Source organism: Sminthopsis crassicaudata, chromosome 3 (assembly GCF_048593235.1).
Source record: "Sminthopsis crassicaudata isolate SCR6 chromosome 3, ASM4859323v1, whole genome shotgun sequence".
In the NCBI taxonomy this organism is placed as follows: Eukaryota; Metazoa; Chordata; class Mammalia; order Dasyuromorphia; family Dasyuridae; genus Sminthopsis; species Sminthopsis crassicaudata.
Genome location: NC_133619.1, coordinates 371,998,303 through 372,026,051, shown reverse-complemented (window position 1 = coordinate 372,026,051; position 27,749 = coordinate 371,998,303). Strand labels below are relative to the sequence as shown.

Genomic DNA, 27,749 nt, shown 5'->3' with positions numbered 1-27,749 from the left:
AAGTAGGTCTAATTTACATGATTAAAACCTTTCTGAGGGCCAGAATTTGAGGTTTATGGGGAAAAACAAAACAAAAACAAAAATACCCTCTCTGAGATTTTCCAAGCTTCTCATATGTTGGAATCTAACCTGGCTAGGCTGGTGTTCCTAGCTGGCCTGAATTTTCTAGGGTTTTCAGTGGTGCCCCAACATATTTGTCATGGGCCCCCCTACACAGCATTTCTGGCATAGAAGGTAAGGTAGACCCCCTTCCCCCAGGATCTTAAAGTCTGCTAAATTCTTAGCCCTATTGACAGACTTGAAAGGGCAGTTTTCTGCCACTTTAAATTTTGGGGAGGATGTTTAAATTGGAATTCTGATCCTGAAATTGTATGAGATAATTACTATTAATTAAATTTTTGAACTTGTTTATTCTGGTATAGGATTTTAGAAATATGTGCGCATTGACATTGAAATTTCCTAGAAATTTAATTCTGCATTTGATTTCAAGTTAAAATTTTTGGTTCTCTGGTAATTAACTTAAATAAGTCACATGCTTATATCCCTTAATTAGATGAGATATATTTAAGTTACTTTGTTGCTTGCTAAATTGTGTAATAGGCAATTTGTAAATCATATGAGCTGTTCTTTAACATTGTCATCCCAGTTGGATATGTGGTATAAATTTTGTGAAATTTAGTCCAAAGCTATTTAGAATATTAATTTTAAGGTTTGTTTTGCTTTCTCCTTTTAACAAAGTAAAAGCAAGAAAATTTGGCATATCTGCATGTATGTAATTGTTGAGGTTAAGAAGGGGAACTCCAAAAGTCCCAGACTGGTATCGAAAGGTTGGACCCATCTCCTAGTGAACAGGCAAAATTTTATTGAAAGTAATGTGATGCCATTACCAAGCAGATTGAATTCTAAGAGAATCCAGTAAAGAAACTTGAAGTAAAAAGATATACAATTTTCAATCATAGATATATTAATTCTATAGCCCAAGGATAAGGCTAGGAAGTAATTTCCAGATAATTTAAGAGGTGGTCTCTGAATTTGATTATCACTAGATCTTAAGTCAGCAATGAACTGAGAAGTAGTCTATTCAGAATCAGACAGACTGGGCATAGGAGTTTTCTGAGGTTAGAAGCTATCTGGCTAAGGAGTGGTAATAGTTTGGGAGTTTTCTGAGGCAGATTTCAAAGCCAGAAGACCCCGAACCAGTGACCCCATTAGAACACAAGCTCCAAGGTCAGTGAACCCCAAAATCACAAATTGTGTCTTTAGAGTGTGTAATATGTCTAGAGATAGATGGGAAGGTGTTGAGGAGGCATCCCTCCAGAGGAAGGGAGTCTGGCTCTAGAATATTTAGGTTAGATTTTGAAATTACGCCAGTGAGAAACTGAGATGTAGGGGATGGGTGAAAGCTTTAAAAATTAGTAGTATAATATTGGAACAAATTATACTTTAGTATGGTTTGGTAGTGATGAGGTCATTCCTGGTCAGAGAACCAAATGATGAGGTCAGTGGCAGTGCAGAGAATTGTAGGAACCCCTCTTTGGTCAGCGCAAGTCCAATCTGAAAGAATTCACGAACCTGAAATATTAGACTGGTAAAAGGAAGTTTATTGACACTGAGAAGTCAGCTTTTGCTAGGAGACTGACTTCTTCAGTGGCAAGGTGCTGATAGAAAAATAAAGGTCTAGCAGAGAAATTCTGGCAGAGAGATAAAGAGGAGTTAATGCTAAGAAGAGAATGTCTTCTCAGCAGGCAGGGGTCCTGGTAGGCAGCTGTGCCAAAGGGAGAGATATCTTTTGGCATGGCATGTTTCCTACTGTAGGCCTCTGCAAAGAAATGAGCCCCCAAATTGCCCTTTAAATAGGGAATCTAAGACTGAAATTTCAATTGAATGCAATTATCATTGCCCCCAGGCCTAGATTTCTAATTGAATAAGTCTACTTAAGTTTGAGCTAAGTAGAGTGGTTCTGGACTAATTTTCAGCTCAATAGAGATATCAGGTCCAGATCTCCAGCTAAATGGGACCACTTAAGTTTGAGCTAAGTAGGGAGTGGACCTGGGCTAATCTTAATGAAAGCACTTAACAGCCCTGAAGGGTGGGTGTTCGTCAGAGGAAAGCTTCTCAAGAGTTCAAGTCCTCTCACCTAAGTCAGGACAGTTTCATAGTTCCCTCCATTAGTAGAGACTATTGATTCTGATAATGGAACATTATTTCTAAGGTTTTATAAAAAATAATGGGGAAGAGATTGCAAATTGGGTGGCAATTCCATATATCTGAGCATCTGCCCTCATAAGGGAAAGTGGAAAGAATGAATTGGATTCTTAAGAAACAGATTACTCAATTGATATTATAGACTAAATTGCTTTGGACCAAACGTTTGCCTATTGCTCTGTTAAAGAATTAGAACTGTTCCCAGAAATGAGCTGGGACTTTCCCCATATGCTGTTTGGTTTGCCCTAAATCGGGCCCTTAAGAAACTGAGTGGGAAAGAAGGAACTTTATACACAGATTCCAAATGAATTCCAAATGAAATTGAGGAGGGGAGCCTGAAATTGAAGGGGGACCCCAAATTTCTCTCTGAAACTCCTTCAAGGAGAAAGTCTCCTTGACTTCTGGCCTCTGTAAAAGACCCCACCCAAGGGAAACAGGATAAACAGCTTCTTTCTGTTATCCTGAGAGCCCGGCACCACTCCCATTGATAACACTCACTACTAATTAAGATCCTTATTGAGGTGAAGATTAGCCCAGAGACATTCATTCAATTCCAACATTTTCTATTCTGATATCAGCTCAAACTGCACCCAGCCCTCCTCAAGACCTGCTAGCCTAGGCTTCTACTATTATAAAATGAGCCAACTTGGGGCTCAGTCCTTGCAGAGGACCTAACATGCCAAGGAAATCTCTCTCTCTGGCATAAGCTGCAACCCCCTGCCCGCTGAAATGATATTCTCTTTCAGTGTTACCCCCTCTTTATCTTTCTCACCTACTTCCCTAACAAGACTTTATACCTCTTTGTTGGGATTTCTCTGCTAGAAACTTTACTTCTCTGTCGGGACTTTGCCACCAAATAATTCAGTCTTTCTATTCATGCATACCCATAGCAAAAGCCAACTTCCCAATGCCAATAATAAGTTTCTTTCACCAGTCCAGCTTTTTGGGTTTGTAAATTCCTTTCTAAAGGACCTCTGCACTGCCAGAAGGGGATTCCCACAATTTTCTGCCCTGCACCGAATCCTAGGGATTCAAAGGGAGCCAAACCTCTTCATTTGGTTCCCTGAACCCTGAACCTACCACTAACCTCATCAAAATTAACTGTGAAAGCTATCTCACAAGATAAAGACAGTATTCTAAAAATTGAATTAAGATCAGCTGTACCCCAGGGCCAAGCTTCTTTCTCCAGAGTTCCCGGATCAGATAGCTTTGTTTTTTATGAGACTAAGGGCCACCTTGGCATTAAAACTCCCCTACAAGGTAATTTAGTAATCCTAAAGATGTGGCTGGGCTAGAAATTTTTCCTCATTTATAAATTAGAATGTGAGGACATTTGTTCTAACTAATCAGGACAAAGGTCCAGCCTATGGGGAGTGTTACCCAAGACCCATATTTAATCCTTGTCGTTAATTGTGCCTTGCTTCTTGTTTAAGTGCTTGTGAGAAGGAATTGTCCTTTCTCTTGAGATTATAATAAAATTTCTTTCTGTTTTTACCTTGAGAAATCTCCTTAATTTTTTATTTATTTATTTGAATAGGTGGTCTTTATCCCACACACTTTTTCCCCTAGTTCCCTCCATACTTCCTTCCCTTCTCCCTTCCTTTCCTCCCTCTGTCCAAATAGAGTGTCATACCCTAACCTACAGATATTCTAAAAAGCATTTTCCCTCTCTTTTGCACTTCTGAATCTCTCCCCAAGATATCTTGGGGTTTACTGGCTATTTTTCTTTCTTAAGAACCAGGCCTTAAACCCAAAACAATAGGTTCTACCCATAGGTCCTAGACCAAGTCCCATTTGGTCATTGTCTAGGACCTGATTGACTCAGATTGAATGTAAATAGCAGTCATTTCTGCTTTAACCAAAGTCCTGAGGGTCTTCCTCTTCCAGAATCATTTATTCATTTGCTTATTTATTTAGATTTTTTTGGACTAAGTGAAAGAGAAGATCCTTTGCCTCAATTGTTACCTAGTCTTAATCACTGAATGGGTTGGATCTCAGTCAAACTGAGACCTGTTTAAGACTTAGCTTAGCCAAAGTATCCCATTTCATCCTGAGCCATCTTCAGTCTCCTGATCTATAGTTGGTCACTAGATCCAGGTGATTCTGGAGGGGAAAGTGAGGCAGGTGCCCTTGCACAGCCCTTCCTTATTTAAATCCAATTTACTTGCTCATCATGGCATCACCTCCCTGATGTCATGGTCCTCTTCAAGGTTCTACATACACCTCCTTTCCTGTTTTTAATATATGGGAATATTTATATTTGTTGAGACTTGTCAAGTTCATAATTTTTAAAATGAAAATTTAATGAAGAAAAGATATCTTGACTTGCCAATTGACATGCTCAAGGAATACCTGTGAACAGCAGTAGGCTACTAATGCCTTGGGGAGGAAGCACAGCCATTTTGGCATTTTGTATCCTGACTAGATCCCATGGGCTCTAGGCCCCACTCTGTTGCATCAACTTCCATTAGGCTTATAGCATCACATGGGAAAAGAAAAGAAATAATCAAGATGCAGTTAGGCTATAGCAATGAAATGAACCACTAGTGTAGATCACTTAACTGGATGGGTGGAAACCTTTCCCCTGAGCTCAGTCACAGCATCTGGAGTCAGCAAAATCCTCCTTGAACAAATCATTTCTCCAAATGAGGTTAGTTGAAAGATCAGACTGGGACAGTGGAATCCATTTTACTGCTAGGGTATTACAGAATGTCATGATCATTATGACATAATGTGTTTAGGAATAAAATGGCAATTACATATCCCTTAGCATCCACCTTCCTCAGGAAGAATAGATCATCCTTTAAATAGATCACTCTTTGAAATGTTGTATGGAATGCCTTACCCTGGTTGGGGAAAGAGAGGGTCCATCCTTTCAGACAAAGGATAAGTTTCAAAGGAATTATATATTGTCCTCATCCCTTTTTAGCTTTCAGGAAATAAAGCAACACCTTTTGCAATTTGTAGAATAGGGCATTTACTAAGTTCTAGAAGAAGCAGAGTGGAAGGACTTTACTGATGACAGAGATTTCAATCTGGAGGCTGAGAACACTAGGCGAAAATTGACTTTGCCATTAGGAATGTTTAGATAGGATGTGAGAATGTTTATATAGGCCTTCCTCAATTGGAGGAAGTTCACAGTTTTAACAGGAAATTAACAGTTTTTAGAATGAAGCAGTTATTAATGTTATTTCTGAAAGGGTTTTTAAATGTAAAATTAGCATATTGTATGTGTGTTTTAATTGGTTGTATTGAGTCATTTTAAAACTGTTCCCATTGTTTAGAGAGATTCTGGGAATAGTAGTCTGTCTTCGTCCCTTTGAACTTGGGTTAATAACATGTTTTGATTCGTTATTGAGCATCTTAAAGTAAATGATGTGTGTAATGTTGAATTTAAAATCCATATATTTAGATATTAAAAAACTTAATTTTCTAGAATGAATCTGAATGAGATGAGGTGAGATCTTTCATGATAGTTGTGAAAATCGAGTAAGGCTTCATCTACTTCAGAGTTTGGGTAGATCTCGTGTTTAGAATGTAAGACTCTCAGCCAATGAGGATGAGGGTCAGTGGTAGGAGGCGTTTCCTCTCTTCCACTGTCTGCTCGAGGGGTGGGACTCCCTTCTCCTGAGAATGTACAATAAACTCTGCTTTTCTCTAGAGCTATCTCCAGCTTTTTTATTAAATGGTGACCCCCCTCACCATTTCCATAACACACTAATCTCTTCCTGTTATCAATGTAAGATTACAGTCAATACTTGTTTAGGATATGTGATTCTTGAGAGCTAAATTCACCTGAAATTTTGATTAATGAGACTTGCTATTTGAGATTAAATCTTCTGGGACTGTAGCTAATATTTGGAGTTTTGAATTCAGATAAGATTGTCTGATAGATCTTCTGAAAAGAATATGCCAGAAGCTACTCAAAGAAATGTGATCCTAAATTGTTATAGATGGAAGTTGAGGGTACAGAACTCCAATTTATATGCTGAATAGACACACTAAACTTCAGGCCCTGGTTAAAATAATTACTGACCAGATGACAAAGACACTGGATTTGTTATAGAATTGAGAGAACATATATTTAGTAAGGAAAGGGCTTTTATAAGTTGCTTGATGGAACTCAAAATTTTCAGTAGGAGTACCCCATGAGGTTGGGGCATGCCCTTAACTGGCAGGCTAAATCCTAAAAGGCACTCATTATTGTAAAAGAGTTAGTTAGCTATAAGGAAGAGAAATGGGGTCACAAAACAATGCAATTAGGGGAGACCACATGGTGTAGAGAAAGGGAAAAGATGCCACAAGGCAGAATGCTGTGGTGGGCTGACCCAGAGGAGTGTGGTCATGGGATAGCCATAAGTAGGTTTTATAGGGAATATTTAACCTCAGGGACATGACTGGGATTTTCACAGAAGAAAGTTCCAGCAACTTGGAGAGGGAAGTCCAGTTAGACAAGAATTGACTCCAGTAGAAAAAAAGGACAAACCAGGTCCAGAGGAATTGGAGATTGAGAACAAGATAGTTGAGAAAATGTATCTAGAATAGTGTGAGAAGTCTTCAAAGGATAATAAATAAAGGAGAAGGGATTGTGTAGAATTAATTGGGTGAAGACACTCTCTTGGGAATATAACCTTAAACTTGTGACTTGAGACTTTTTAATAACAAATAGAGCTATAGATAAAAAAGAAGTTGCAGGTATTTGTCCCCTCCTGTTTCCCACCACTTTTTAATTAGCATTTAAATACCTCTTTTTTATTCTCTTATTTCTGGCTTAGATTTCCATGATTATAATGTAAACCTGGACTCTCCCAAACAATGGAAGAAAACAATGGGAGAAAAGGCCAGCCTGGGGTGGGGATGAGTTTCAGGGGCTTCTGCTTTCAGGCTATTTAATCCTTTGTTTTGCAGTTTTTAGTTTGTGCTCCTATCATTGACAAAAAGCTTGTCAAATGGGAGATACCCTTTCTCAGGAGATCATAATAAGCTACTTTTTGCTTTTTCTTATTTTGAGAGTTTCTGATTGTTTTTGTTGTCACTACTCTCCCACACAAATAGAACAGATTGGCACCTCAGGGTGAACATAGACTGGTGAAAAAGTCAAGAAGACTTGGGGTAGAACTGGCCTCCTCTGATCTGAAAAAAGACCTGGGGCTGGGATTCACATGTTTGGTGAAGTACGAACAGTTCCAGGTTAGCTCCAAAGAAATACTTGGTAAGGAACCTGGGTGTTAGCTGGGTATAGATGGAGCTTCAACAGGAACTACAGAAATTTTAAACTTAGCTCATTAGGAATGCCAGCTTCAGCTGTGCTTCATGGACTGGCCCTGGGCAAGAAAAAACCAGCATTTGGTAAGTGCAGAAGCAGTGGGGCAAGGACAATGCTGGCTGCAGACACTTGCTGGAGGGTGGAGCTCCCAATATGGGGTTCCTAATGAGAGGGGAAAGTTGAGGTGAAGCCAGAAGCACCATCCTTCCCCACCCCAGATGCTTACCCAATACTTCTTATTAAAAAAAAAAAAAAACTGGCAAAGAAGAAAGAAGCCCATAGGAAAAAAAAATGTGGGAATAGTATTCACCTTCAGAGGAGGACACTGAAGTAAAAACAGCTTCTATCCTGAAGAGTAATGTGAAATGGCTCCCTACCCAGAGAGAATTTATAGAACTCAAAAAAGAATTTAAAAGTCAAATGAGAGACCTTGAGGAAAAATTAAAAATAAATAAATAAAAACCACCCAAGAAAAACAAAATGATTATGAAAAAAAAGTTAACCAACTAGAAAAGGAGGTACAGAGTCTCAAAGATGAAAATAACTCTTTGAAAATTAGATTTGGCAAGGAAAAGTAATTGAAAGTGATGTAATAGAACTCTTTGATCTCTTGGATCTTCTGGCTCTGGCCCACCCACCCTACCCTTCCTTGACTCACCTGGAGATTACTCTCTAGACCACCATCCTTCACCCTTAATTCATCTGGAGATTACTCTAGCCCACTGCTCTTAATTCATCCAGGGATCACTCTCTAGCCCAGGCTACAGAAGACTAAATAAAATTGAACTCTGTCTCTTAATTCCCTGCTGCTATTCCAATCAGGAATCCAGCCTGCTGAGAACTCTCAGTGTCACAATAAACCCCTTTTTTGCCAACCTTAACTTGGAGACTGGGATTTCGAAAACCTGAGACACTGGCCAGGGGACTGCCAAACTCAGTTAAGGTGTCTCATCCCTCAACAAAGCTATGAGAGACCAAGAAATAACAAAACAGATTATAAAGAATGAGAACATACAACAGAATGTGAAACATAAGAAAAACAACAAATCTGGAGAACAGATCAAGAAGAAAAAAATATATGAATAATTGGACTACCTGAAAATTGTGACCAAAAAAAAAAAAATGACTTTCACACAATAATGGAAGAAATAATCCAAGAAAATTGTCCTGGAGTGATAGAACAGGAGAGGAAAGTAGAAATAGGGAAAACAAAACAAAACCTCAACAAGATCTTTTGTGGAAAACACATAGGAGCATTATTGCCAAATTTCAAAATCCCCAGATCAAAGAGAAAATTTTGTGAGAAACAAGAAAAAAACAAACAATTCTAATAATCTAGAGCTACAATTAGAATTGTACAGGAGTTATTAGCAATCATAATAAAAAAGCGAAGGTCCTAGAATCATAGTCACTAACAATCAAAAGAACTACTCCTGTCACCAAAAATGTCATATCTAGCAAAATTATCTATAATTCTGAATGAGAAAAAAATGGCCATTCAATGAACTTGCAGTTTTTCAGGACTTTTCTATTAACCAAACCTGAACTTAATAGAAAATTTAATATATCAACAGCTAATATCAAATATCAGTTTCAAGGAACTCAAAATGGACATATTTTTAATAATTTTTTTTACATGGGAAATGTATAGCATATGTTTAAGATTAACATCAACAGCAGCTCAAAAGAAAGATTGGGACGAGTTAAGGTAAAAATAATAATTATGTCATATACATGAGGCACAGGGGAAGAATAGATACAGAGGCATTAAAGGGGGGAGGAGGATAGTTCTGAAAACCTACTCATCTCAAGAATGAGTTAAGTAGGCAATACTATATATATAGTACGCTCCAAAATCTATAAAGAAATAAGGGGGGAGGGATGGGCAGACAGGAAAGCAAAAGATGAAGAAAGAAGATAAGGGAGGGATCCATGGGTGAAGAGAGGTTAAGCAAAGAAAGATTAAGAGCAGAATTAAAACAAAAGGTCAGCAGAGATAGGAAAGATGTGTGGAGGTATATGTATATATGTATATGTATATGTATATATATATATATGTACATATGTATATATGGGGATGGTAGGTGGAAAAAAAGAATAAAGTAAAAAAAAAAAAAAGGTCTCTCCAGGCCTTTCTCAAATCATCTTTCTGATTATTTCTTATAGAAAAATAATATTCCATTGTTAGAATATGGGAGCTGGAATACACAGGAGCCACCTGACAGTGTCTACTGGAGATCCAACCCAGACCTGCAGAATGGATTGCCTAGTGTGAGAGGTGATACAAGGAGACCGAAAGGCAGTTGCTCTTCTCTAACCTCCCTCCTCTTCCCTCTGCCTCCAATTTATCTCATTTCCAGTCCAAAACACTGTCAGCAAAGGCTGCCTTGCACCTCCTTCAAATGTTATGATTCACAGCTGTGGAGACTCTCAGAGAATTGACCTGTCCTTTAACATAACATAACATTGATATACCATAACTCCTACCCAAATCATAAAAAAGACCTATGTTACAAAAATATTCACAGCTGCTTTGTTCATAACAGTTAAAAATGTAGAAAGGACCAATATTTATAACTGGAAAATGCTGAATGCCAGTCTTTTTTTTTTTTTTTTTTTTTTGGTCTTGCATTTAATGTAAATGTAATACATTAAAATTATAAATATGAATCATGTAAATGTACCCCTATTTCAAATACATCTTTTCACAGAGTGTCACTAAACTGGCAAATATGGGAAGACCTAGAAAAAGTAATAAAATTTATAGAACTAAAACAGTTTGCACATTAAGCAGAGCTGTAACTAGATGGGATGGTCATGACTGACTCAGAATGGCAAAATGTAGATGGTATGTGTAGTTAACAAGAATAATTAGTTTAAAGGGGAAGTAATTAGATGGTCCACATCCTCTCCCTAGGAGTAGAACCTAAACCAGTTTCAAATTGGAAGTTGCCCCTCTTCTCCCTGTCATAACACCACTAATCCCACTCCAGCAATGGCCCAGAATCTCTCACCTATAACTCATTTGTTTCATATTGATTTTCTCTAGGACAGAAATGGCTTCTTATACCTCTGACATAAATAAGGGAGGGAGAATAGAAGGAAGGAGGAACGAAGGCCAAAAGTTAATTTGGTTCTACTTTGTTAAATTACAGAAATTCATATAAGAATTTACTTGTTTTTTGGATGTTGGTAATTATTAAGTTTATAAGATAAATTTTTTTTAAGGTTTCTAACTAAAGATTGCTTCTCTAGTAGCTTATACCTTTGGGGGATGTCACCCTTCTGTTGCAAAATGCATAAATGGCATTTAAATTGATTTTTTTTTTCATTTTTTTCCTTTCCTTTTTTTTTTTTTTTTTTTTTTGCATGCCTCTGAATTTCTATTGATTTCAGATACAAACAGCTCTATATGTTTGTTTAAAATATGAAAGTAGTGATCCACTGCTTTCTCTATCATAATGTAATCCACAGGTTCCAGTTAGGGACAATTATATTTTTTCTTACCATCTGCACATTGTTTAAGCCATAACACCGGCATATTTTCTTAGGAAGGACTCTATTATCATATTGAACCAAACATTAAGCCTATCTCCTTTTCTGTTCTGCACAGTGTATAGCATATCATTGCTGCTCAACAAATGTTAAATTGTAATAATAACAAAGACATAGACTAAGAAAGATTTGCCTTTTATGTCTTTCCAACTGCAAATATGTTGCAGCATATCACAAAATAATAATATGAAAATCACACCTTGTATTTGTATTGCTTCTTTTCTTTGATATATTCAAAGAAACTCGATTTGTGGGAGATAGATCTGAGAAAGAGTGAGGCAGTGAGGTAGCTCTGTAAAAGAATCAATGTTTTGTTTTCTAAAACTCTTGCATCTTCTTCTAAACCCTCCTATGAGTTGCCTAATTTAAAGAGAAGGCTCAATGGAAGATCACATCAAGATACTGATTTGGAAAGAAGTATATGACTGTGCACACTCAGTAATGCAAACTCTCACAAAGCCCGACAAGTTGCCTTTTTTATAAGGACATTTCAGAAACTATTTAAGGATCTTTCCAGCAGCCTACTTAATTTCCACTTGATTATAAATGAGAAAAAAAGATAAAGCTAAGTCTACTTCTACTGTTTGCCCTTTAATACATAAATTGTCTAGCAGTAGGGTGTCTTCTAGGAAAAGGACAAAAAGAACATTCCAGTGAAACCCAAGGGTGATTTGCCTGCTGTTCCAACCTGCATATTTATCTGCTCATGTATTATTCTGAAACTATAATAGCTCAGCCTTTTTGTTTTGCTGAAGTGAAGAATAATTAATGAAAAGTTATATTCTATGCATGTTTATTTTAAATAGCCATTCCTATTACATAAATGTAGCTTTTTGAGAAAACTAACCATAAAAATTGAGTAGGAAGGCTTTCATAAACATAAAATTCGTTCTCCCAAAATTAATATATTTGCATAGAGGTGATGGGGAAAGATTGTGAGACTTGAAATTGACTTAATTAAAATAACAAAATATTTTAATCCTGATGAGTATTTTGAATGTATCATTGCTAATGACTTGGCAGGAAGCTTATACAATCACAGTCCAGTTAGCACCTATGGATCTTTTGATTCAGTGAACCACCCATATTTTGTATGCTTTGGCACTATTCCTCCCACCTCTGTTTAACTTGTTTGGTTACTTAAACTAAGTAGTTCAACCTGCTTGAAAGCATTGTTGAAGGTCTATGGTGCTGTAAGAACAAGATTTCTCCCTAGTCTACTGATTAATAAAGATAAAGTATCTGAAGGGGGAAAGATGACATGATACTACTGCTTAATGTGAAGCCCCTAAAACATCAATAGTTTAGAATCAAAGGATGGAAACCTATTAATTGCATGACTAGATCACAACAGTAACATTTACATCATAATTACAACTATTATCTCAAGCTGAATTTATACTTATAATAGGAACTAGAACCATAACTAGAGTAGAGAAACTAAGACTGTGCCCCCAGGATGCTGACTGTAGAGGGTACCAACAGCATTTGCTATTAATTCTGCAGTCCATGCTAAAACAAAATGGAGGGAAAGGAAGAACTCAGTGCTAAGTTAGAAAAAATTAATTAGGTGAAATGGGAAGCTACTATTGGCTAAACAGGCTAAATTGGACTCCTCTGCTACATCTTATTTCCACAAATTTGAGAAGTATCTTGCCTGCATCAGTCTTGAGGTACTTTGCACTATGGTTCTAGGCATGGTTTGTAATATTTGACACAAGCACAAAAATTGCTAATTACATTTCTGATAGGAACTATAAACTATCCTTACCACCGATCATCTGCAGGGGATGATTTGTCAGAAAGTATTGGAAGTCATCCATGTCTCCAAATCTTCTTTCCACTGGGCTGTCAGTGTGTCTGAAATTCACATTATTTAGAGATTTATTGGAGTAAAAGCACTGGTCATCAGTACTCTTTAAAATACAAAGTAATATGACTCCTCTAGAAATAGTTATGGAACACATAAAAATAAAGGAAGGCAAAAAGAAGAAGAAGGGACCTATTCAACCTCAAATAGGTTGCCCAAGAAGTATAATGTTTATATTTGCTCAACATGAGACAGACAAAAACAGAGGGTGAAACAAAGGCATTACCCTTTTATAAAAAGATGGTTTAGCTGAGTTAAGGAAGTAAAATTGTATACTTCACACACACACACACACACACACACACACACATATATAAATACTTGTGCCACATCTTCACACTGTTTTTCTTCCCTCCTGAATCATCTTAAATCTGGTTGCTTGCCTCTTATTCTCTCTCTGTACATAATGCTTTTGATACTGATTATTTCATAAAAAAAAAGATTTTGAACTTTGATATCTGCTTCTTTCCTTTGTCCCTAAAATAAAATGAAATTTGATTGCACAGATCCTCTTTGCTTTGAATTCTGGGAATGTACTTCCTGAATCTTTCAGTTAGGCCTCTCAATTATCAATTATTTTCTTACAACCTTTCTTTTGTCTCTGGAATTTATGGAGTTAAGGCTTGATGAACTTCCTCTGATGTCTCCACTCTCTGTCTCATCACATCCCAGCTACCCAGGTCACAAAAGGGATTTATACTTGGTCTCAAATATCCAGGACTCTAGATGTAAATACCAATGGGAAGGTGCAACTAGCTATGGGAAGGGCAAAATAATAGTCATACATGGTATTAACAACATGAACATATGGGATTAATCTGTTATGAATGTGCTTGCCAGTCATCTTGCAAAGCACTCAAAGAATGAGACTAGGAAAGTTTTGATAGGAAAACTGGGAAGGCCAGAAGCTAGATCGTTGCAGCTAAAGAGTACTCGACTTGAAGCCAAAAGACCTAAGTTTTCCTAGTTCAGTTACTGGCTGTGTGATTTTGAAAATTTTTGGGACTTACTTTCCTAATCTCTTAAATGAGAATTTTGGATCAATGGTTTCTTCTAGACAAAGTAAAAATCTATTTGTGATAACTCCTATTTAACAGTGAGGTGAACTGGATGGCATGCTGCAACTGGAGTTAGGAAGACTCTAAGTTCTAATGTGACTTCAGATACTTATTTGCTGTGACCTGAACAAGTTGCTTAACCCTATTTGCCTCAGTTTCAAGCCACTCCAGTATTTTGCCAAGAGAATGACAAATGGGGTCATAAAGAGCCAGACACAACTGAAAACAATTAAATAACAGACATAATAATACTTAAGTGGATCTGAGATCTGAAGATTTCCCCCCAGTTATGCAAGCTATACTCTGTTATGGGCCAGAACTCTGAAATAATGATTCTTACAAGGTGTTAAGTCAATGGAATTGATAAGACAATGGTTATCTAGTTTAGCATGGTGATTCATAGTTCTCTAGTTCAGTATATGTACTTAGTACTTAATATAATTCTCTAAGTTCAGTATGATTGATTTAATCTTACAACAAATAATGGTTTCCTAGTGATATAATGATTGGTTTATACTCAGTGTAGAACATATAAGCTGGGACAAATTCGGGCATGAAAAAGAAATTATATCTATAAACATCCTATTTTCAAATTATGTGATTGTAGGTATACCTAGGAAATCCAAGGTGTGATCCAAGGAAAGAAAAAAATTAGTTAATAAATGATTTTTTTTTTGTTAATAAATGATTTTTAATAAAATAGCTAGATACAAGGAAAGCTTGCAAAATTAATAGCATTCCTATCATTTTCAACAAGATCAAAAGGAAACTGGTGTGTGTGTGTGTGTGTGTGTGTGTGTGTGTGTGTGTAAAATAAATTTATGCAGATAACCTTCTGTAAAGCATAGTGACTCCTATATTGAATTACCAAATATTAAAGAAGAATTGTGGAATAATAGCAGGAATTATGATCTGGCAATTCAAAGAGGTAGATTCTGGAACCTAGTTGGCCACTGACAGCTTTATGACCTTGGATCAGGCTTGTCTCAGAACCTTCAGAGGAAGGCAGTGCCACAGGAATTTTGACATCTTTGGTCCTAATCCCTACACATTTCCTCTTCTTGAAAAAAAATTATACTCCTGATTCCCAGTGGCTTGAAGAGATGCTTGGCCCATCTTGTCTACCAAGACTCTTTGACCCTTTCTGACACTGCTCACATCATCCCTGTAAGATGAGGGGGTTGAACTAGATGATTTCGAAAGGGCCTTATGGTTTTAATATTTTATAATTTCATAACCTCACTGATATCTTAGTATAATCTTAGTCTTCCCTCCAATTTAGACACCAAGGAAAAATCACTTGTTGATAGAAATTTATGATTTAATACAAATTTTCTTCTCCTCATGTTCCTTTTCTAACATTCCTTTACTCTCTTTCTTATTTCCCTTTCTCTTTTTTCTGTTTTTTTTTTTTTTTTAATCTTATACACATACTAAAACTTTGTTATAATACTAATATCAAAACATGACTTACTGTGGGGTAGAGTCATCTTGGAATACATCCAAGGTTTAGTCATGGAAATACTGAAAGGCCTTTTGTTATAAGTAAAAGCCAGGGTATGGACTGCAACACACATAATGAAACTGCATCATATGTTTTTCTCATCATTTTTTTTTTTTTTGGTTATTCTCCCTTTTTCCCTCTCTTCCTCCCATCTTCTCCCCCTCTGTGTATGTCTTTGTTTTTGTTATCTCTGTGTCTCATACTCCTTTCTATTACTCTTATTGCTCTTTTGACCATTTCCTTTCTATTTTTATCTACTTTTTTTCTCAATCTTATTCTTTTCACACTGATCCCATCTGATATTTATATTATCTCTATAATTTCTATGCATATGAGATGGCAAGAATCATGGGCTCATAGGCTTAGAAATGGAAGGACTTAAAAGTCATCAAATTCAGTCTCCTTATTTTAGAAATGGGGAAACTAAGGTCCAGAGACGTTAACTACATTGTCAGGTAGTAAGTGACAAAGAGTTTGAGTCCAGGTCTTCTGACTCTAAATATTGCATACTTTTCATAGTATGCAGCTGAGATGATTTTAGGTCAGGGCTTTGGGATACCTTCTGGATTTTTCTTATGTTTTTTCTTCATGGTCAAAAATAGTTTATGAAAAGAGGGAAGATATTTAAATATTAGTTTTAGAATATATAATACAGTTTGCTTGTGCCTTTCTAGTTCTCTAAAGTGATTTAAGAGAAAAATACCTCAAGTCAGAGTGAAAAAAAGATAAAGAAAATCTTGATGAGATTTTCTGCTGTCTATTAGATGACTTTTAGGATGAAAAAAGCATTGATTTTGCCTTTTGAGACAAGAGTTCCTTGGATTTAGCTACTTGTTATCAAGTATTTAGAAGGTTGTGTGACAATGTGCTGTGGAGTTTGAACAAAAAATTTGGGCTTATGAAGAGGAAAGAACAAAGACAGAAACATCAGAACAGACTGCACTTTGCAGTTTATTCAACTTTTTCATTGATTTCAGAGTCAAAGAAATGTTAGCTCAGTGATTATTAACTGGCCATTATGAGTTCTTGGAGTCATAGATGGATCTAGAGAAATGTAATATAGATAGTGTTCGTGCTAATGAGAATAGTAATTAATCTCCAAGTAAGCAAGTACTATCCCTGTTTAATCATCTGCCTCTTTTGCAGGCATTACTTTTTTTTTTAACCACAAAATATACCACTCTAAAATAGTGAAATTTTAAATTTTTGATTCTTCCTTTTAAAAACCTCTGCTATAGAGCACAAGTAAAAAATACAAGTTTCATTTCTTGAAGATCATAGAAAAGTATATCCAGAAATTGTAATGATTTTTAAAAATCAGACCATAAGAAATGAATTGCCATCTTCCTGGGAAAGCAGTGACAGATGAGGAAACTGAGGCAGGCAGCAGTTAAGTGCCAGGACCATATGACTAGTAAGGATCTGAGACAGGATTTGGTGTCAGGACTTCCTGCTATAAGAAGATTCCAACTGTGAAGAGAACAGAGTTCTTATCTCTCCCAAATCTACCTCCCCTCTCACACAGGCACAGAATATTGATTTCCACACCACAAGGAGAGAATCCCATACCAATGTGCTTGGATCTCAGCTTGCATTCCAGTCCAGGGCTCAATCCCTCACAAAGTTCAGCTAGGGCAAATCCAAACTGCACTAGTCTGGATCAACTCAAGCACCAGCATCTCAAAACAGTATCCTGGCAATCCTGCATAACCAATCTTCAGTACCACTGAAACTAAAATTAACACACATTATCAGCACGTGCAACAGACATGGCACAAAACTAAGCATTGCCTAGAAAGAAACATGCCTAACTACATAGAGGTCATTTCACATAATAATGTTAGGATACATGCGTATCCATAATGTGTAGCAATCAATCAAAAGCCATAAGCATGGATAACTAACAAAACAGCTAATTAATTACACTAATAAAGTTATCCATAGGCCTTCACATAGACCTTATCCATTGGTATTAGCATATATGCAAAACAATTAACAGACATAATAGATACTTGCTATAGCATAAATATAACAAAAAACATGGTCAAATGAACATTATAACAAAATAAGAAACATGTAATAATTCATATATAATATAGTAAACATATGAAAGGACTTTTCCCGTAGAAAATTTCAAGTATCATTGTCTAGATACATTTGTAATTGCATCTTCAGGCTTTTCTGTAACATCAAAACTTAGCTAATTACTTTAAATTTCTTCAAAGAAGTTAATCAATTAACAAGCATTTATTAAGTGCTTTGTGTTGGATACAAAGACAGAAAATAAAGCAATCTCTGCCCTCAAGAAGTTTAGTTTCTATGGGAGAAATGAGTACAAATCTAAATAAGTACAACATTTATACAAAGTAAATAGAAGGGAATTTTGGTGTGAGGTGATGAGCCACTCACATCTAGGACAGGAAGTTTTGCGTTTAATTCAAATGATTATTTAGCTATGTGACATGTGCCATTGGGCAAATCCTGTTTTCCTCAGTTTCTTCAACTGTAAAATGTGGGATAGTAATAGCACTTATCTCCTGGAATTATTGTGAAGATCAAATGGCATATTTGTACAAGTTTCATTTTTAAAAAGTGTCTGGCACAGTGTCTGGCACATGGTAAGTGCTACACAAATATTTATTCCCTTCTCCAAAAGGGAAGATGAGATTAAACCATATTAAAAACCAATTTATAATACTTTAAAACAAATGACAATTGTGTCATTCAGGGAATAAGTGCTGTGGATTTTACCAAAGTCTAGACCAGGCCAGAAAGGCTTCCTGGATATTATTAAGGGGGGCCTTGAAGGATAGATAGGCAGAGAAGAAAGGATTTTGGGAAGATAGGGACAGGAGCAGTACTGATAGTTTTTTTCTATATTTATTGACATTCCTACTTCCTCTGAAATGCATTTATTAGTCTGATAAAGGCAAGGCTAAGGATCATGGTATGAAGAATATAAAAAGGTACTTCCCTCAGAAGTTTAAAACAAAGCAAACAAGGTTGAACTTGTTCTTTGCCTTTTTAAAATCTAAAGGTGATAGTAAAGATAAGTTAATGCTGAATATCAAGGAAAGCATTGCTTCAATACTTAAATGACTACTTAAACAAAATTCCAATTGCCTTTTGCAATGATTTTATGTTGTCCAAGACTGCCACACTGATTAAAAAGAAAGGTAATAAAGCACTCAGAAACAAAAGATATGCACAAAAAAAAAAAAAAAAAAAAAAAAAAAAAACCTTGGATTTGTAAAATCTTTAGGGTTTATAATGTGATTTTCTCACAATGAGGTCTTTCCTCACTATGAGGTTGATATCATATTATGTTTTCCCATTTGACAAATAAGGAAACAAGTTAAAAGAGGTTAAGATAATACAACTGAAATGTAGGTTTTTTGATTTCACAACCTCCTTCCATTATATTAAATATGATACAAAAGGTCCATCTAATTCAATTCAGGAAGAAGACATATATTGAATGCCTAAATATAGTTTTATAGTTAAAAATAAGCCAAAACACATAATCATTTCAATTTAAAAAGTGTATTACCATATGCTACAATGTCATATGGTATTTCACACATTTCATCTTTCAGTGCTAGAGAACTAAAACAGATTTTATTTTGAGTAAGTAAAACACAGTGGACTCTATTTGGATTCACCTGAAGGGTACTTTTAATGAGGTGTTAATTGCTATATGATTATGCAGAGTACAAATAATAAAAGGACAATATATATATATATATGCATATATTATATGTAATATATATATATAACTTCCTGGGAAAAAGGATGGAGATAATGCCAAATTATTTTCCAAGAACAAAGAGGACCTCTCATTCTTTGCTTAGTGGGAATATAGTTTTCTGTTCCAAGAGAAGTCAGAATAGATTATTTAACATGAGAGAGTAAAAAAGCATTACATTTGGACACCTTGCACCTGACTTCAAGCTTTGCTTCTAAGCCACCTTTATCAGATGAGTTATCTTGAGCATGTGACTTTACCTTGCCTCCCTGGGCCTTGGTCTCTACTTCCATAAAATGAAGAGGTTAGATTAGATGGCTTTTGAGGTGTCTTCCAGTCCAGAACTTGTAGTGCTATTATTTAGATAACCCTTTATTCCCTTATCTTTACCAAGAAAATGCCAAATGGAGTCATGAAATGTTGGACATAATTGAAATGCCTCAACAACATGAACTACCTCTATTACCCATGCATCATCATTTAAGCCATTTCCTTTTACTCTGAGAGGTCACCAATTTCTATAAAATAATCCTTATAGACTATCGTTGTCATTCTTTCACCATCTCTTCATCCACATCTGAACAACAATATAGAGGTTAGATTGAAAGGTATTATCCAGTTCCTCCTAAATAATTTTGAATATATTTCTGTCTATGCTGGATCAGGGAATTTTGGTAGATAAATCAGTCAGTCAACCATTCTTATCTGAGTGTTTAAAGAAGAAAGGAAACCTGTACTAAGTGATTTACAAATAGAATCTTATCTGATCTCCATAACAACACTGGGAGGTAATAATATCTCCATTTTATAGATGAGGATACTGAGGAAGATGAAAGTTAAGGGACTTGCCCAAGATCACACAGTTAGCAAAGGTCTGAGGTTGGATTTGAACTTAAGTTTTCCTGACTTCCTGACTCCAGGCTCAGTATGTCTTTAGCCATTAAATGGCACAGTGAATACAGCACTAGCCTTGGACTCAGGAAGTTCTTGGTTAAAATGTGACCTCAGGTCCTTATTAGCTGTTCTATCTTCAGCATGTCACTTAATTTCTGTTTGTTTCAGTTTCCTCATTTTAAAAATGGGATAATAATAGAATCTATCTCCTTGGGTAGTTATGAGGATCAAATGAGATAAGAATTGTAAAGTGGATAGTGCCAGACATATAGTAAGTACTCTGTAAATGTTACCTATTTCTAATTCACTATTCTCCTACCTGCCCCTTCAACATCACAGGAGCTCAGATTTAGAGTTAAAACAAAACAAAACAAAACTTGAACTTCACTCTTCTCTGCTCACAAAGGAGAGAAAAACATACACACACACACACACACACACATGCGCGCACACACACACACACACACACACCTGACAGAGTTAGGACGAAGAAAACATTTCATTAAACAAGGAAATAGGAGGAAAAAGGAAGATGGGAGAAGAAAGACTAACAGGAAGTATAGATTAATAGTCCTAAGCAAAATAAACTTTAAGGATATAGAAAAAATGTTTATAGCACCTCTTTTTGTAATGACAAAGAATGGGAAATGGAGTGTTATCTAACCTTCAAATAGGGCCTGGCTGAACAAGTTATGATATTGATGAGGTCAGTGGTAGTTGGGATGAGGTTCGAAAATTGGGGTGGGGAAATCCCCTCGGATTGGCGTAGATTCCATGCGAAAGAATTCGCAAACCTGAAATCTGTGTGGCAAAAGGGATTTATTGGCACTGAGAAGCCAGCTTGCTAGAAAGACAGACTTTTAGTGGGTAAAAGGTCCTGTTAGGAAGATAACAAAGTTTAACACTGAGAAGAGAATATCTTCACGAGTAGGCAAAAAAAGCCCTGGCAGGACAGCTTGCTAAGAAGGCAGCTTCCTTGGCAAGCATAATCCTGTTTAGGACTTCTACAAAGATTCAGGGGTTCAGCATTATCTTTTATTAGCCCTCTGAGGCTGGGACTTCAATTCAAAATTGAATGAGATTCCTTCAATGTTGTTAATGCTTTGGGCCTAGATCTCAAATTGAAAAGAGATTACTTATCTTGGGAGTTTGAGATACCAGGAGTGGTTCCAGACTAATCTTCAACTCAATAGAGAGTGTGACCATATCCCTGGCTTAGATCTCCAACTGAATGAGACCACTTAACTGGACTCCCTGAGGGTAAGCCTCTTTCAGACAGTTTCAGGGTTCACCCCCATCAATTCCCCTCAAAAGTCAAAGAGGACACAGTTTGCATCAATATATCAATGTGAATCCTATTGTGGTATAAGAAGTTATCAACTCAGAAAATGGCTTTAGAGAAATCTGAAAAGACTTACATGAACTGATGCAGATTCCTTTTTTGGGGGGAGGGAGGAAATTCTATTTGTTGGAGAGTAATGGAGAAAATCAAGCTTAAAGAAATCATGGAGAGAAAACCAACTAAGCAAAGTATTCCTCTAGGCATTTATTATAGATTTTATTTTATTTTTTTTGTTTTGTTACATTGGAAAAATGGGGAAAGTAGCTAAATTAGACTAATTGCACAAACAAAAATATTTGTGTTATAGGCAACACAATTTTCAGGATATTAGGGAATCAACTGTCAAAATTTGTGAAAAAGTAAAGTGTTGTGCCCAGAGTATTTTTTTTTAATGGATTCATTAGAGTAAAATGCTGCCTAAAAGACTTCTACTTCAACCAAATATCTCCCAAATACTCATCAAAAATCAGAAAAAATACATTGAAAGATACCCCAGATCTCTCATTGTTTAAACCACATAATTAACAATTTTCATAATTTCCCTATAAGACATTAGGGAAAGATTAATAGTAGTCAATATATTTTGAAACAAGAGTTTCAGCAAGAGAAATGTTAGGGGGGGCAGCTAGGTGGCGCAGTGGATAGAGCACCAGCCTTGAATTCAGGAGGACCCAAGTTCAAATCTGGTCTCAGACACTTAACACTTCCTGGCTGTGTGACCCTGGGCAAGTCACTTAACGCCAGCCTCAGGGGGGGAAAAAAAAAAAGAAATATTGGGAAGTGGCTATTATTAGCTGAAGAGGGTTAATATTATGAAAAACAACTAACATTTATATAGTGCTTACTTTTAGAAACACAAAGTTGAGAATCCAGGAAGCTGTAGGAGCAAGCATTTGCAACACAACAATAACAAAATTCCAATGATAAGCAAACTACACAAGATCTAAATCAAATTTCCCAGACAAGCAAAGAAAGGAATGCTAAAATTGGAGAGTCACTAAAAAAAGCCAAAATAAATCACCAAAAGAAAGGAGAGAACCAGAGAGCCTTGAATATTTGATTACAACAATTAAACTATTTGGTACAGAGGAAACTTTCTCTTCTAATTCAGGTCTTCTCTACAATTTACAATCCTACCTAGAACAATGAATAGTAAAATGACTTCTCTAAGATTACATAGCCACTAAGTATTGTAAATGGGATTTGAATTTAGATCTTTGAGGTTTCAAAATTAGTTCTTTATGAAACTGTGTCATGTTGCATTCTACAAATTATCATAAAAATTTTGTATAATTTGGAAGTGCATTATGACTCAGTCTTCAAACCTGAACTTATTTAATTTTTGTTAACACCATCTATCTGTTGTGCCACAGTCTCTCCTGACTCAGTTGCCCTAAATTGGTTCTGCCTCAGTTTCCTTAATTGTTCTGCTTCAATCCCCTTAGTTGCAAACCCCTCCTCCAGTTCATTAAAACTGGTATAACTCAGAGGTTATAAATTGTCAACGTGTAGATTCAAAAAGGGGGAGTCCCAGACTTTCTGTCTCTAGCCAAACACTTTCTTACCTCCCACTTTGTTAGAATTTATGGTCCTACCCCCCCAACCTGTCAGAACCCAATTGATGGTTCCTGCCTAGAGATTCCTGCTCACCAGAGTTTGGACTCCATCCCCCTGCTTTTGTTTACTACTGTGTATAAATATGTCATTGAGAACTCACATTAGCTGCTGGATGTTGGATACTGCATTCTTGGAGAAGATAGTCTCATTCAGCCCTGGGACCAAACCATGGATCCATTTGGTCCCAGTAAATCTCTCCCTTTCAATAAAATATTAAATAATCTTTATATTGCCTCAGTTTCTCCGGCATTACAATGCTAGAACTTCACTGCAGGTTATGACAATGATCATAGGATTTATATGACTATAGACATTTAAAACAATTGTGAAGATATGCAATAATGTATATTGATAATTTCTCAATACACAAACCTCCTAATAATTAGGAGAAAAAGAAAACAAATACCCTTATTAAATTGCCTTGGATTACTACAGAGTCTAAATACATTATTCATTAGTTAAATTAAGGGTACATCACAGTATAATATAATAATTTTTGATATTGAAGTATAAAAAACTGGGTTGTAATATCAATTCTGTTGCAGATTCTCCATGTGTCCTCAGGTGTGATTAATCTGAATTTTAGCTTCCACATTCATCAAATAAGGATGATAGGAATAAGAACTTGCACAGACCTTAAAAATCATCTAGTCCAGCTATCTCATTTTACAAATCAGGAAAAGGGAGACCCCAAGAGACAAACTAGGTGATCTTGGGAAACTTACAATTCAATTGGAGATCTTGGCCTGGGGCATAATTACCACCCTTTATTGAGTTGAAAATTAGTCCCTCAAATTCATCTGGAGATTGCTCCTTAGCCTTGGGCCACAAAACCCCAATATAATCAAAGGCTGAACCCCCAACCTTTGCTAAAAATCCTAACTGGGTTTGGCCTATTGGGAAGTTGGTTCTTCTCAGGGTAAACCCATCTTTGCTAAAAACATACATTTTCCAATTCCTTTGGAACTAGCTCTCTAGGAAGTTATTTCTCAGTGTAATAAACCCATTTTTGCCCCAAATCTTATCTGGTTTCAGAATTGTGAATTCTTTCTCAAAAACCCTACAACATCTGCCAGGAGATCTCTCAACCCTCATTTCTCACACCTCAATAATTCTATCTAGCTCAGAGGGTTATTGTGAGGTCCAAATGAGGAAGAAGTACAGTGTTAGATTTAGAGTCAAAGGACCTGGGCTCTTACCCTCACTGATTCATGATCTGGGACAAGTCATCTAGCCTCTCTGGACCTCAGTTTCCTCAACTATAAAATAAGATTAGACTAGACTGCTTTTGAAATTCTTTCCATCTTACAACTATTATTCTATGATTTGAAAGTATTTGGGAATAAAGTATTACATGTCTAACACCTATATAGATTAGTTGTTTTTAAGTGTATGGAATAATATAATGACTCCTAAATTTCATTTGCTCCCTTATTTTCAGCTCTAGGGAGTTTATTTAAAAGGAAAAGTTCTATGTATAGTTGATGCAATAGGACTCTTTGGTTCCCTGATTTGTGTGTGTGTGTGTGTGGGGGGGTCTAGCCTCTGGAAACTCCTCTAAAATAATCACCACCTTTAATTCACTTGGCGATTACTCTAGCCCACTGCCCTTAATTCATCTAGGGATCATTCCCTAGCCCTGGGCTACTAAAACTTAAATAAAATTTAAGTCTGTTTTTCAGTGCACTGCTACTATTCCAGAAAGGAATCCAGTCTGCTGAGAATTCTCAGTGTCTCAACAAATCCCTTTTTTGCCAACCTTAACTTACAGACTGAGACTTTTGAATTTGCAAAACCAGCCTAGTGACCCTGTTAGGGTGTCTTATCCCTCAATATAATCACAATTTCTGAGTCCCTGGTTAGAAAAAAAAGTCCTAATTACTAAATACTTTTAAATCTATCTCTAATTAACTCTTGAACTCTTTGGTTGAGGCAAAATTTAGTCACCTGGACACATTGCCCCATGAAAGAGCTACAGGGCCTGTGGATAAACAATTATTTTGAAGGGAAGTTGGAGAAAGAGTTGGTCTCTTCTTGGGGCTTCTCTCAGCCTAGTTCTTCCTCTCTAAGATGCTCTTAGTACCAACCAATGGCTCTCCTTGATGTCTCCACTATCTACCACTGTTTAGCCTTCTCTATGTTTTGCTTTCTCTAATTTCTCTAATTCTAACTCTGATTATGTAATTCAATCAAAATGTGTTTGATTTGTTAAAGTGATGAGAATTAGGTAAAGGGGAACCCCTTTTGGTTCGGTGCAAGGATACATAGTTAAATGTAGTATAGTGACGGCTCAGAATCCCCTGTAAAGGAATTTACAGTCCTGAAAACCTAGATTGATAAAAAAGGTTTATTGTAGAGGTTTGGAAGTAAGGGTAAAGGCAGAAAGGCGCCAGGGCCAGAGCTGGCACTGGGCAGACAGGAACCCTTACATGGCCAGCCTATGCTATGTTTGGGGCTCCTGCAAAGAGTGGGCTCCAGGGATCCCCTTTTTATAATGAGGTTGTGGGGGTTGGGGAAATCCGAGCAGATCATTAGAGTGGGGGCTGGGAAAGGCCAATATCATTTGAATTCAAAAGGGTGCATTTGACCAGGATGGGAATCAGAAAGGAATCTTAAAGAGACCTCAACCCACATCAAAAGCACTAGAGCCAAAGTGAGAGATTTAATCCTATTCTTTCCTATTTTTATTTTTATTTTATTATTTTACTATTTACTATTTATTATTTTATTATATATATTTATATATATAAATAAATATATAATATATTATATATATTTATTATATATATTAATATAACATATTAATATATATTTATTATTTTGTTATTTACTATTTTATTATTATTTAATCCTATTATATTCAAGGAATATAAATTAAGTTTGTGGAATTATTTTCGATTGGATTTGAATTGAGAGTTTTTGTTTGTTTGTTTTGTTTTTGAGGCTGGGGTTAAGTGACTTGCCCAGGGTCACACAGCTAGGAAGTGTTAAGTGTCTGAGATCAGATTTGAACTCTGGTCCTTCTGAATTCAGGGCTGGTGCTCTATCCACTGCGCCACCTAGCTGCCCCTTGGATTTGAATTAGACTATAAGCTCCTTCCTTCAAGACAGGAAGTATATTTTATAAAACATTTTATATCCTCTATAGCACTTAATCAGGTAACATTTCACTAACATTCAACTTTGAGGCTATATCATGGAACAAAGATAGGATTGTTGACTATCTGGTATTTAACTATCTAGGTTTATATTTTCTCCACAAAAACCAGGTTCACTCTTACTAATATATGAGTAGAGGGTTTTGTTTGTTTGTTTATTTTTATCTTTTGTTTTTAAGTTTTAGTTTTGATTTTGATAACCTATTTGGGAATGATCCTGAATTCTCAAAGAAAATTCTACCCCTCGTATCTCAATTTGAAAACGCTTCAAATGATAGATTATCTTTTTTTTTTTTTTTAAAAGCTAGCTGAGCTAAGTGTGGAGAAGTTCATCACTGTGAGGATTTAATGCTCTCATAAGAATATATCCTTAAACTATACTTTAATTGTGACTTAAGACTTTATAATAAAAATAGTGCTATAGTTTAAAAGTTGCTGGTGTAAGTTCCCCTATTTCCCACCATCTTTTAATTAGCATTTAAATACTTCTTTTAAAGGTGATAATGACTTTGAATTCTCTTAAGAGTTTATTACTTGTATTCTTTTATTTTGGGATTAGATTTCCCCATTATTGAAGTCCCCCAATGAAAGAAAAGGCTAGCCTGGGGGTGTGTGTGAAGATTTAGGGGGCTTCTGCAGTCAGGGACATATTTAATATTGTTTCCCAGTTTGTTTTGTATTTCTTTGCTGACAAACACTTTGTCAGATGGAAGATGCCCTTTACATTGTAAGACTGTAATAAACCCTTTTTAGCTTTTTCTTACTCTGAGAATCTCTTGTTTTTGTGGATGATACTATCCCACACAATCACCAAAAGAGTGCAGAGAAGATGATTTTTTTTTTCCCAGCTACAGTGAGTCATGATTACTTCTAAAGCATGGAGTAAGTGAATCTTACCAATGAAATCACCTACTCTTAAATTATTATTTTTTAAATTCCAAAAAGCTAGCTCTATAATGTTGGCATATATTAATCTCTACCACAAAACTCATGTGAAAATACATAATATATCTGATCTTTTTTCTTAAAGAAATCTATTACTTTCTTACAGAGCAAGGAATTTTGAAGCTGGAAGGAATTCTGGAAACCATCTAGTTTAACCTCTTCTTTTTATTGAAGAAGAAATTGAAACTCAAAGGTTAATTAATTTTCATCATATAAGTCTATAGTGATACAGCTGGGACTATAATCTTTTTCTCTTACTCTACTTGCATGAAGTTTTGTATTCCAAAGTGTGGAAAGGTGAACTCACAAGTGAGAAGTTCAAAAATGCAAATCTAGAATCAACTCAGAAACACCTAATTAAAACACATTCAAACATACATTTTGTACTGACCTTTAATCTCTTAAGGTGGGTCATAGAGAGCTAATGAATCTGGTGCGGAGGGGAAGCTAATGATAATGCCTACTAAAAATTGCAATATATATACATAAAACCTACTAAAGTAAACTCTAGGCCAATGATGCCTTTGAGGAATCCTCTTCCTTTAAATTCAACTCAACTAACACATTACATATTTGCTACATACTGGATA

General features: G+C 36.0%; 1 protein-coding gene and 1 long non-coding RNA gene across 3 annotated transcripts in view; one reads left to right on the top strand and one right to left on the bottom strand.

Annotated features, from left to right (window-relative positions):
- The window catches only part of SLC35F5 (solute carrier family 35 member F5), a 94,483-nt gene extending 81,619 nt beyond the window's left edge, over nt 1-12,864 (bottom strand). For both annotated transcript variants that reach the window (XM_074301860.1, XM_074301866.1), the window contains exon 1: nt 12,798-12,864. In XM_074301860.1, the coding sequence (XP_074157961.1) occupies nt 12,798-12,849 (52 nt within the window). In that variant the 5' untranslated portion in view covers nt 12,850-12,864. The remainder of the gene's footprint in view (nt 1-12,797) is intronic.
- Nucleotides 1-27,536, top strand: part of LOC141561810 (uncharacterized) — a 30,366-nt gene extending 2,830 nt beyond the window's left edge. The window contains exon 2 of the long non-coding RNA XR_012488165.1: nt 27,266-27,536. This is a non-coding gene — a long non-coding RNA (uncharacterized LOC141561810). The remainder of the gene's footprint in view (nt 1-27,265) is intronic.
- Nucleotides 27,537-27,749: the final 213 nt, after the last annotated feature.